Genomic DNA, 13,525 nt, shown 5'->3' with positions numbered 1-13,525 from the left:
CAAATATTGATTTCTAAACTTTAATCTCTTTTATATTCAGATTTCATATCATACTAGAATATTTGAAGCGTTAATTTGCAAAAACGTAAGTATACTTTACTTTTTAAAATTTTTTAAAAGTTTTTTATTGTTTTGTGTTTTTATTGAGATTAATTGAAATGCAATCCAAAAACATGATTTTTTAAAAAAAATTAAAAACTGAGTTACTTGCTTTTAAAACTAAACTCTTAATTTATAATTAAAAATATATATATATTTTGAAAAATTTACTAGCAAAACCCACTAAAATTAAAAAAAAAAAAAAACAACACAAAAATAAAAAATACAAATTTACAAAAACATCTACAAAAATGTAAAAAAAACAAAAATACAAAGAAGGAAAACTTAAAACTATACAAATAATCTACAAAAATAAAAAAATGCAAATTCACAAAAATGTAAAAATCTGCAAGACAATCTACAAAAATGTAATGATATGCAGATTCACAAAAAATTGTATGTATGTATGAAATCTACAAAAATAAATTCAAATTCATAAAAATGTTAAATGAACAAAAAAAAAAATACAAAAATATACAAATGGAACACAAATGTGAAACTGTAAAACTAAAAAAATTCTACAAAAACTTTAAAATGTACAAATTAACAAAAATGTAAAAAATCTGCAAAAAAATCTACAAAAATGTAACAATATGCAAATTCACAAAATCTAAAAAAAAAATACATTTAAAATCTGCAAAAAATAAAAAAGTAATTATATGCAAATTCACAAAAAAAATGTACAAAAAAAAAATGTACAAAAATGGAAAAAAGCAAATTCATAAAAATGTAAAATTAACAAAAAAATCTAGAAATATAGAGCCACAGAAATGCAAAATGTACAAAAAAATACATTTAAAATATACAAATAATAATAAAAAAGTATAATGTACCAAAAAAAAATTATATATATATATATATAAACAAATCTACAATAACGTAAAATCTTAAAAACAAAACAAAAAACAACAACTACAAAAAAGTAACCGTAACCGGAAAATCAGCTGGAATGTATTAGTGAGGGAATGCTGGAAAAATGTGTGTAATGTTGTGAACATTCAAGAAACAACAATATGAAAGATTTCTGGAAGCATTTTATTATCCAGAGATGCATTTGAAATTCTACATTGGAAAATGATCATCATTTGTGGTCTCTGCGCCACACATTAATAATACAATAACGGTTATAAGCGATCGCTCGTGAGAACGAGTTAAAGTACAGATAAGCCTGTATTTACACACACAGCGTCTCCTCGCCTTCAAAACAAAGTCCATGTGGATCACGATGGAAAGTGCCTAAAATCTTTAGCCGCTACAGAACTCAAACAGGCAGTTTCAGACGTGGAGGTTTGAGGGACGGCAGCCGAAGGCGCCGTCGGGAGGAGCCGAGAAGCTTTAGGAGGTTCTGTAGTGTGGGAACGTTTGGTCTCGACACTCTGCAGAAAAACAAAAGGGCGGCATGAGAAACGGAGCTGGATTCTAATGGACTCCCTCTTCCTTCACTCTCTCCTCACGCCAGATGAACCAGCTTTATTTGGAGAGCTTCTTCATCCTCTGGTCCAGCGCGGCGAAGTTCTCCTCCACAGCCAGCAGGTTCTCCTTCATGGTTTGCTGGACCTGCAATGTAAAGAGCAGCATGTTTAATTAATGAGTGTTTACATGGACTGGTGTTTCGGTGACACGGAGGAGAGACAGACCTGTGTGAGCAGAGTGCCGTTGTCCTTCAGAGAGTTGTTGATCATCTGCTGTGTCGTGTCCAGATGGGTCAACAGCTGCCCAAACTGCATCGCTGCACGACAACAGACCGTGAAAATAAGACAAACACATCATAATACACTCCATGTAAATACTTCATATATTTTGTTATTGCTATGATAATTATTTTACACATGAATCTAAAAACTAATGTCCAAGCCCTGTTTCACCAATATAAAATCTATACTACTGCCACTTGCATAAACAGAAAAATCATGTTTTCGATTGTGCATTCCAGTTCATTTCAATCAAACTACAGTTGGGTTATTTGGATATAAAGTAAAAAAAAAACAGCTAACTACAATAAAACACAAACACGTTAAGATAAAAACCAAAAAACAAAAACATGATTTTTGAAAATTTCAAAAAATTTGAGTTGTCTGTTTTTGCAAATAGCCAGAGTAGTTCGCTGCTACTGAACTGTTATCATCCTGCAATTTTTAAAAAAAAATAAAAAAATAAATAAATAAATAAATAATAATAACTTACTACTATTGTTTTGGGGATAAAAAAACATATTTAATTATATTATTATAATTTTATTTATTTATATATATATATATAATAACTTCATTATTTTTATTTATAATAAAATATATTAATTATACTAATATAAACAATATATTATAATTATTATTGTTTGGGAAAAATAATAATAATAATAATAATATATTAATAATATATAAACATATCAAAAATATAACCGCAATAATATTATTACTAGTAATTCTAACAATAAAATTTATATTATATATTTTTTAATATTTTTATTTATTTATTATTATTATTATTATTATTATTATTATTATCATTATTATTATTTTAGGAATAATATAATAATATTAATAATAATAATTATAATAATTATAATAATTAATAATTATTATTATTTTGCTGCTACAGAGCAACACAGAACATCAGATCATTTTGCAAACTAATAATAATAAATAATTGTAACAATATCATTATTATTATTATTATTATTATCATCAGAAGTACTGGAAGTAGTAGGAGTAATAGTATTTTGGGTATTAAGAATATTACTATAATATATTAATACTGCTACTACTAAAATAGTATAACTATTATTATTTTGGGGATTAATAATGACACTAATAACGTTAATACAATATTTGCCAAATTTTTGATTGATTTTCAGGCCAAAGTGAAATGTGTTATGAGAAGCTGAAAGAGAACGACAGGTGATCAGATGAAGTGATGTACCCTGCTCGTGCAGCTCTTTGACGGCCAGCAGTCTCTGCACCACCTGCGGGAGAGACGTGGCCATCGAATCCCACTTCTGAACCACATCATACAGCTGAGACACCTGAAACACAGCACACAGATCACACCACAGATCAGTGACAGCGCTAACACTATTAAAGTCCTGCGGGACGGCGGGGGATTGTGGACGCACCTTATTCTGGGTCTCAGCGTCCTCAATGGCCGCCTTGTGCTTGGCGATTTCATTCATCTTCCCCAGAACACTCTGAAAAAAAAGCTCAGAATCAACTAGAGTCACAACAATAGCTCCATATAAAAACATAACATTTTAAAAACAATTTAAATAAGAACTACATTATTATTATTATTATTATTATTATTATTATTTTATTTTTTTATTTTTTTAGGGAAATTAATTAATTAATGAATTTATTAAAATAAATGAATTAAAATTAATTAATTAAACTATTATTATTATTATTATTATTATAACAATTATTATTAGTAGTATTTAGGGATTAATAAACAATAATGAATAAATTAATTTAAAATTAATTAATTAAACAATTATTATTATTAATATAATAATAATAATTATTATTATTATGATTATTATTTAGGGATTAATAAAAAATAATGAATTAAAATTAATTAATTAATGAATTAATCAATCAATCAATCATTATTATTATTATGTGGGGATTAATATAACTTAATTAATATAAATTAAATCATTATTTAGGAATGAATAAAAAATAATGAATGAATTAAAACTATTTAATTAATTAAACAATTATATTATTATTATTATTATTATTATTATTATTATGTAGGATTAATACTGCTGCTAATAAAATTGTTTGTTGCTACAGAACAACAGATAATCATGCAAACATTAATCATTACTATTAAACAATTATAGAATAATAATAATAATTTATAAATACTACTACTGCTAAAAATAATAGTAATAAAATCTTTGATGCTACAGAACAAAAGATTATTTTAAAAACAAAATATTCAACAATTATTAAAAATATATATTAATAATAATAATAATAATAATTGATACATAATAATATTAAAAAAATAAAATATTTAATAATAAAAGAATTTTACAATCAAAATATTTAACAATTTATATATATATATATATATATATATATATATTATTTATTTTTTTTAATAATGATAATTTCTAAATAATAATAATTAATAATAATAATAATAATAATAATAAAATCTGTTGATGTTGCAGAACAAAATATAATTTTACAAACCAAAAATATTATTCAAAATATATATTATCTATAATATATAATTATTAGAAACATCATGCACAAAAACATGCACAACATAAGAAACATCATTCATAAAGGCACATTTTCACAAAACTAGGAGGATGATGAACTGGTGCAAAGATGAACTTGTGTCATTTAACAGCATCAGTTTCAGTGTAAACGAGTCATTAGCGTCCGACACTGATCAAACACTTCAGATGTTCATTCTGTAATGGTTCATCACGGTTTCTGGTTTTACCTGTAGTCTGGCTTCCACCTGGTCCAGTGTGGCGGCGTCTAAGGCACTGACCCGCGCCTGCAACAGCTCTATAGTGTCCTGCACACAGGAAATGACCTTCCATCACACGACCACATTCACTCATGATACATTTTATTTCATAAATGAAATAAAGATATTGAATGTTAATACGGATGGTGCTGATACAGTGATGATTGGTGTTTACCGTCAGACTGGATCCGTGAACTCCAGCGCTGAGCGGACCCTACAGCACACACAAACAAATCATGTTTTTGTTGAGTGTCATATTTGCTCCATCATTCTTCTATGGCTCATACAGTCTGATACAGTTAGAATCACAACTCAATTTTATTCAGAGACTCAAACTGAATCAAAAAGGCACCTCACGCACCTGTTTCTCTGAGCCTGATCCCACCGCCATCTCCAGTTCAGCCAGTCGTCTCTCCAGCTCAGCGACCTGCAGTCACACACACAACATCTGAAAAAGCAGCCACGGGAAGTGACATCACACTGGCCGTTTGATAAAGCACATACTTTAGCAGATTCAGTGAACTTCTCTTGTTCTGGTCGGCTGTGGAGCTCATACAGAATCACTCCATCCGGTCCTTTGGGTGCCGCCGTCTTGCCTTCTCCGCCCGCGCCGCTCCTCACGCCCCGCGCAACCTCCAGCTGAGTCAACAACCGCCTGCGCCCGAGAGAAAACAAAGAACAGCTTCACGCCCATCTGACAGCAGACGCGCAACGCCCTGTGTTGTATCTGCGGATCGGGAAGTCTAAATGTATTTTAGAACATCTGAAGCAGATGTTTGACTCACTTGGCGAGCGCTCCGTCAGGGTCGGTGAGGTTGATGTGAGCGTTGGGTCCGAGCAGAGAGTCCAGATGAGCCGAAACCAGCTGCTGTTTGAGCTGCGCCGCCTGCTGCGCCAAAGCCACCGGAGTCAAACGCTCCTCAGCGCTGCTCTCTTTAGTCGTGGCCTGCGGAAACACACATAAATGTCACATAAAACACAAAGCAATCAAGTCGCATGCATGTCCAACAGTGTCTTCCTGTCTAAATGGACAGATTTTAACTAACACAGTAGGATTTACATCTCTTCTGCCTCTTCTGCTCACCAAGGCTGCATTTATTTGATCAAAAATACTGTAAAAATTCTAAAATATTATTAAAATTTAAAACAGCTGTTTTCTATGTGATTATCTGTTAAACTGTAATTTATTTCTGTGATGCGCAGCTGAATTTTCAGCATCATTACCCCAGCCTTCAGTGTCGCATGATCCTTCAGAAATCATTCTAATATGCTGATTTGCTGCTCAACAAACATTTCTGCATAATATTTTTGTGGAAACAGTCATACATTTTATTTTTCAGGATTCTCAGATAAACATCAAGTTCAAAAGAACAACATTTATTTGAAATAGAAATATTCTGTGACATTATAAATGTCTTTATTGTCACTTTTGATTAATTTAAGGCAGCCTTGATGAATAAAAAATTTAATTTCTTAAAAAAAAAAAAAGTTTAACCCCAAACTTTTAAACACTAGTGAATATGATGCAGATGGTGAGAGTACATGAGTACACGGGTAACTGAAAGAGAAGCAGATGTTTAGTTCTGACCTGAATACGTTCCACGTCCTGGCAGAGCTCGTGAATCTCATTAACCAGTCGCTGATATTTCTGCTGAGGAGTTTCCTTCACGCCACAGCCTTCAGCTAACTGCAGGATCAGAGAAAACAAATCAGGACAAACGCTGAGAGACTCCAGAAAACTAAACGAATCATGAAGAGGTTCATGATAAACGAGCGAATCACTCACGAGCTCAAACTCTCCAGACTCGTAGCCCACCCTGCGACTCTTACTGATGCGGTCCGAGAAATCTGCACATGCGCACACACACACAGAGAACATTAGAGTCAGAGAAAAGCAAAACCAGACTCAATTTCACAGCAGGGTTATTATAGTTGACTTAAAACCATTGTAACTTTTGTTACTTGAAATAACATAAAATCTAAAAAAAAACCAAAATTATTTTATTTCAGCAGGGCAGCATGTCTCATTTTTATTTAGTTTAACTTTAAGTACTAAAATAAATAAAGCAATAATGAAATAAAAAGAAAAAAAATATATAGACCAATAAACGACCCAAAAAACACCACAAAAATGACTAAAACTTTAAAAGTTTAAAATCTTAAATAATAATAATAATAAATAAACAAAAATATTAGTAAAGGCTTTAAAAGAATCTCAGCTAAACTAAAATACCACTGAGCCATAGATGTATAAACTGTACCACTGCAATCTGTGCTCAATTAATCATTTAACTCAAACTGTTTACAAATTAACATTAAGATGAATTATGAATGAGTCATTTATTAAAAGACCATTTAGATGCCCAGACGATTAAAGAATTAAGGATTTTTCAGTCTGCATTAATTATAATAGCTTGGATGTACTGAACATTCACAAATACATATACATTCATAAGCATTTCATTTAGAAACACATCAGTGAGCAAGTAAAACCAAAACCACCTGAAATAAAAATGAACTTTTGCTGAAATAAAATACATTAAAAAAAATCTCATTTTTATTTAGTTTAACTTGATGTATTTAAATATCTAAAACTGAAATAAAAAAAAAAAAAAAAAAAAAGTAACTAAGAAATATTACTAAAACTTTAAAATTAAAATAAAAATATAATACCTTAAAAAAAAGCATCATTAAAATTTGTATTAAGGCTGTCAAATGTTTAAAATAAAAGTTTGAGTTTGCCTAATATATGTGTGTGTACTGTGTGTAATTATGTATACATACATACAAACACAGTCATGTACATATTTAAAAAAATATATACAAGTATATATATTTATTATAATTTTCATAGATTATATATAAATAAAAATATTTTTTACATAACATAATTCTCTTAAATAAATACATTAATTTGTGTGTATTTATATATACATATATACACACACACATATTAGGCAAACTTTTATTTTGTATGAGATTAATCACAATTAATTGTTCATATTCAAATATATTCAAATATGAATAAAATGCATAATAGTATCTGAGTGATGCTAAAATAATGCTGTTGGGGTAGGGCTGGATGAAATGGCTCTCCTCACCCAAACCCTTGGTGCTGACGTGTTTGTCTTTGAACTTGTCGTAGGCGGCGTTGGGATTGACGACGATCCGCTCCACGCTGTCGCTGCACAGCTCCTCCTGCGAGACGAGTCACAAACCAATCACACGAGAAACACAAACGCACACACGACACACATGCTGCGGCTAAACGAGGAGATCTAGACGCCTCGCTGATTACAGAGGAGACAATTCTCAGGCTCTGATTGGTTGAATCTTTGAGGCAGTTAGGCCCCTCCCACAGAAGGGCGTGGCTGATTGGAACGTCGATTTAAGAACACCCGTCCAGCTCAGGTTCTGCAGAACACCGATTTAATCACTCAGGAATAAACAATTCATAGTCCATCATGCATTTATTCTCTCAAACACACACATCAATCTGAAAATAAACGACAGGGAGAAATTCAAGCTGACGGCACAAGTGTTTAACAAGCTCGAGCGTCATCTAAAATAAAGCAGCAAATGGAAAACATCTTCGCTGGACTCTGCAAAACTCAATATTAGTGTGCTCTGAATGCTTGCTAAAGTGTTATGACTGCTGTTTAGTGTGTTACTAGGGTAGTTTCTTACTGGTCCGTGTCTCTATTTCCTTCTTTAATGTAAATCTAATTCAGCAAACAGCACTAAAGGCTTGTTATGAGGGAAAACTGTCCACTATGAATCTGCGTGTCTACTGTGGTCATTACACTGGAGAAACACGAACACACACTTCCACAGACAGAGCGTCTGATGAACGCAAGCGTACGGTGAACTCACACAGCATTCGGACACTTTTCCGTTTTAATTGGCCGGGACTGTCAGCGTGAAGGACGTTTTCAGCAGTTTACAGCACTTTAAATGTACAGACTTTTTCATTCTGGAGCTTTGAGACAGAGAATTATTGAGCTGAGGATATGACAGCACACTAGAGATGATGCTGGAGCTTCACAAATCAATGCTCTAATTTATCTTCTACATTTTACATTGCAACATTCCTGTCAAAAGTTTAAGGAGCTCTACATGCATCACAGTTAATACTAATCTGCACTAGTGATGAAATAGCAGCTGTTTTGAGAATATTACTGCATAACTGAGGATACTTACATGATAATACAAGTATACTATAACATACTATACTATACATAATGTAGTGAATATTATTCATATATAACCTTTTAATGTAAGTGTTTTATTATTATAAGTAATTTAAGTAAATTATTACAAGTTAATGTGTAATAAATTATATAATATACATAATTGTTAATTATGTATTAATTATATAGATTATTGGCCCATAACTGTGCATACTTGGACAATAATTACATATACTACATTTAAAACTATACTATACAATATACACAGAGAGAGAGTATAAGTATATTTTAACATAAAAATAAGTCTTCTTAACAAATCTTAAGTATTACTATAAATAATTAATAAATAATTTAATATAAATAAATTAAGAATTATAAGTATATCAAGTGCTATACAAGTATTTTAGGTATTACTATAATATAAGTCTAAATATATTAATAAATAATTATAATAAATATATTATTGGCCCATAACTGTGCATACTTGGACAATAACGATCTATACTACATTTAATACTATACTATACACATTGATAGAGTATAAGTATACTTTAATATAAAAATAAGTCTTCTTAATTAATTTTAAGTATTACTATAAATATATTAAATAAAAAATAATAATAATAATAATAATAATAATAATAAATATATTAATTATAAGTATATTAAGTATTATATAAGTATTATAAGCACTAGTATAAGTCTAAATATATTAATAAATAATTACAATAAATATATTATTGGCCCATAATGCATACTAAGACAATAATTATATTTACTACATTTAATACTATACTATACTATACTATACTATACTACATACATTGATAGAGTATATATTAACATAAAAATAAGTATTCTTAATAAATCTTAAGTATTACTATAAATATATTATTATTATTAATAATAATAATAATAAATATTTTAATTATTAGTATATTAAGTACTATTTAACTATCATAAGCGTTGGTATAAAGTAAGTATAAATATATTAATAAATAATTATAATAAATATATTATTGGTCCATAACTGTGCATACCTGGACAATAATTATATATGCACTACATTTAATACTATACTATACTATACTATACACATACAGAGTTTACAAGTATACTTTGACATAAAAATAAGTCTTCCTAATAAATCTTAAGTATTACTATAAATAAATAAATTAATTAATAAATTAATAAATATTAATAATAACAAATATATTAAGTATTAAGCACTATAAGCATGAGTATTATATAAGTCTTAGGAAAAACAAATAATAATAATATTAATAATAATAACAGTGTACAAAATATACAAAGAATTAATTTTAATTCTATATTATGTAATATATTATTTTATATTGCATAACACAAAATGCTATATATAAATGTTAAAATCTTTATGGGGGGTTTTCAAACTGAAGGACAATTTAAAATGATTTTCTGTGATAATTAGAATCAATGTGTAAAATCCTTTTGTGCAGCTGATGAAAACTCCCTTCTGACAGCTCGGCCTTTACAGCACACTTTAGCCAATCACATTTACGCTCCAGATGTGTGCGAGTTCACGGACGCACATGCACAGCTCACGATCAGACATCTGATTGGTTTAGAGGAGTCACTGGGTGTTAAAGGGGAATCAGAAACTCTTACCAGCTCCTTGGGTCCCCAAAGACAGTTAGAGCAAAAGAGAAAGAGAAAAACAGAAGAGAGTGAGGAAGAGAAAGAAAGAGAGAGAGAGAGATATTAATGTAGTTATCATATGACATGCACAACAGGAGCTGGAGGGAGAGGAGAACAGAGCGCTGCTTTGTGAGATTGCTTGTTTATTTCATCAGAGTCTGTTAATTAGAGCCGCAGGCCTCCGTTTCTAAGCTGACGCTGAATAATGCCTGTGCGTTACTACATCTGATCATGATATCAACACAAAAGCGCTCACAGGTCAGTGAGCTCCGGCTGCAAGAACGATTAGCCAGAGTTGTACACAAAGCACACGGGTCACGTGAACTTAAGCGTGTGCGGCTCGTGTCAAACATTAGTCGTGCTGTTTTGAAGAGAAAGCAGATGTTAGTCTACAGATTGAAACACAGACTTCATCGCTCCAGGAATAAGAAGGATGAAAGAATTGATGCAGCATCCAGATCAGACCAGAGAAACAGCTGGAGTTACACACACACACAGAGACTGGAGGAAGAAGGGCTGCACAATTAATAGTAATTAAACCAGAACTGTAATTTGGCTTACTGCAATTATCAAATCCCAAAGTCTGCATTTTAGTTTAATTTAATTTATGCACAAAACATATGTGCTGCTGCACGTTTCAGAGTGAAGTTCTACTGTGAGTTTGGGTCACTTATAATGTGCATTTGTGAAAGCAATTTGCATCTTTCCCATACTTGTGTTGAGAAGTGCTTATAAAACTGCCTGCTCTTAACAAAAGAGAAGCTTCAGGGCTCCCTGCCGTTTACCGCATAAATAAAAATTGTAATAACATAAATATATTAAATACAATAAAATAAATACATAAATATACCATAAATATTAGTATTGTATCTTTACAGTTGTACATTAAAAATAAAATAATCACTATTATATAATTGTATATATATATATTTTTACTAGCTGAAATACAATAAGCTGTTTACTATTTCATTTTATTTCAGGTAATATTTACTTTAAATGTTTTCTATGGTTTAGTTAAATATAGCCTTGATAATGACTTTTTTTTGGTATTAAATATGCATTAAAATAAAAAAGTATATATATTTTTTTAATTGTTCAGCTGAACAAACAAACACAGCAAATCTTGTGCCATTTAAATTTCAAATCAGAAAAATTGCTAATATGTTTTTTCTCACAAATTGCACAGCCCTAGAAGGAAGTGAAACACACTTTATTTCTGTTAAACTGTCAAATTTAGCACCATTTGTTCCTAAAACAAACACTTAAGCTGCTAAATGTCACTCCACGTCCTTTACAGATTAAAGTTAGAAATACTGAATACAATTCTGTTTATATTAACATGAGCGTTATTCTATAACCAAAGTGACCGCCATAAAAGTACAGGAGTAAACCAGTCATAGAGATTATTCATCATAGTTTAATTACTACTGTATGTCTAGCAGGTTACAACCTGTACCAAACTTTACCAGTTCAGACTTTTATCATAAATATGACACACACAGGCAAAACTAAGAATATAAGAACCTGTTCATAGCTCAAATAAATCAAACAACATCCCAATGCTAATCGCACGACTGTCCCTGATTAGAAAACATTTGAAAGGCAGGAAGATTTCAACCCATGCAGTTAAACAAGGTCATCTTACTTGCACAAACTAGCATCCGGAGTGGGTCAGACAGTGATGGTGGGTTAGTAAATGGGGAGGGAAAGTATAATTAGCTCAAATGTGAGTCTCACACACACACAAATACTGCACACACACACGCAGATACTCACCGACTCGAACTGCGCCTGATCATCCTCGGGCAGATCACTCGTCTCATAGACGTCAGGCTCGTTGGAGGCCTGGGAGGAAATGATGTCATTTCAACAAAGTTCTCATAACCCGCTGACAGACTTTCATTCTTGTTTTAAGCACTAACTCACTTCACTTTGCTGATTTTTTTTTTTTTTTTTTTTTTTTTAAGAATTTACATTTGCATCTCAAGCAAACGCATCTTGATTTAAGGAAGTTTTATATATTTGCACTGTACAACAGTGCATGCAACATTTAATGCCATGACTTTATGAAATTAAAATGGTCTGCTCTGACTTTTAAGACCATGAATATGTACACAGACAAACACAGAGTATAAAAAATTGATATAATATAAATATATATGGACTAAATGAAATAACCAACACTGGAACCCCATAGTGACTGATCAATAGTGTAAGTCTAAGGCGGTCATGTAAACAACACAGACCGACACAAGTCAAATGAACGACTGCTATAGCGTGACATATTAAAATACTGACATTATATTACACCAATCTCACATCTGGCCAACGCCCTTCACAAACATCTATTTCTTACAATCCTGCCTGCAAAATAAAGGTGTGCAACAACCCCTTTACACAACACACAAGCAACGAAACCGGAAAAAATGTCATTAAAAGAATATTTATAAATTGTGAGTGTTATGTATATGACGAGCATCAGTCACAAACATTAGCCAACACTCCTCTCAACAATCTCAGACAACTCTAACTGCATCTCAGACAGCTCAATAACTTTAAAAACCCTGTAACAGCTTATATTTACTCAGAACACATTAGGTATAAATAAATGTTCCGCTTTGAATCAGCTCAGACCGTTAGCCGCGGCTAATGCTAACACACCGCACTGTTATTGTTGTTTACAAACTGAATGAATCACTTACGATGCCCGGCAGGTTTGCATACTTCGGGTCGGCCATTGCAGCACGCTGGGGAAAAGCAGTTTAATGTGATTCTATGTGCGGTGCGTGTTTCTTTAATGCGGTTTGAAAGGAGAATTAACCGGCCGATGAAGCGGATGAGTCGGAGCGAACACAGACAGGCCGCCTGCCACAGTGACAGCTGTGACGTCACACACCAAACCTCGCGCTATATCGCGAGAATTAAGGGATCAGGCTTTTGTGATGGTATACTGATAGATTGGAAATGGTTTCCAACTTTGGAAGTATTTCAAAGTGATTAAAAAATTATTTCAAGCCTCAGAGTAGAAAAAAAGGAAATGCTGTCAAACGATAAATCGCATCCAAAATAAA

General features: G+C 31.4%; 1 protein-coding gene across 1 annotated transcript; it reads right to left on the bottom strand.

Moving 5' to 3' along the window:
* Window positions 1–1,115: 1,115 nt before the first annotated feature.
* On the bottom strand, window positions 1,116–13,338 carry dctn2 (dynactin 2 (p50)). The gene is made up of 14 exons (XM_051112710.1): window positions 13,157–13,338; window positions 12,231–12,299; window positions 7,689–7,785; window positions 6,374–6,435; window positions 6,176–6,274; window positions 5,373–5,533; window positions 5,092–5,242; window positions 4,949–5,014; window positions 4,763–4,801; window positions 4,558–4,635; window positions 3,212–3,283; window positions 3,019–3,121; window positions 1,737–1,828; window positions 1,116–1,656 (listed from the first exon to the last, which is right to left on the bottom strand). Exons 1-14 carry the CDS (start codon window positions 13,190–13,192, stop codon window positions 1,570–1,572), a joined length of 1,212 nt encoding a protein of 403 aa, XP_050968667.1. The 5' UTR covers window positions 13,193–13,338; the 3' UTR covers window positions 1,116–1,569.
* Between the last annotated feature and the right edge of the window lie 187 nt (window positions 13,339–13,525).

This window comes from Labeo rohita, chromosome 6 (genome assembly GCF_022985175.1).
Source record: "Labeo rohita strain BAU-BD-2019 chromosome 6, IGBB_LRoh.1.0, whole genome shotgun sequence".
In the NCBI taxonomy this organism is placed as follows: domain Eukaryota; kingdom Metazoa; phylum Chordata; class Actinopteri; order Cypriniformes; family Cyprinidae; genus Labeo; species Labeo rohita.
The sequence above is the reverse complement of the archived record's forward strand: the minus strand, read 5'-3'. Positions and strand labels throughout refer to the sequence as shown.

Excerpts from the sequence above, each read along its gene's own strand:
- dctn2 (XM_051112710.1), bottom strand. The coding sequence starts at position 13,192 with ATGGCCGACCCGAAGTATGCAAACCTGCCGGGCATC. Across the intron at positions 12,300-13,156 it reads ATGCAAACCTGCCGGGCATC|GCCTCCAACGAGCCTGACGT; the intron begins GTAAGTGATTCA and ends ATTTCCTCCCAG. Across the intron at positions 4,636-4,762 it reads TTCACGGATCCAGTCTGACG|GACACTATAGAGCTGTTGCA; the intron begins GTAAACACCAAT and ends TCCTGTGTGCAG.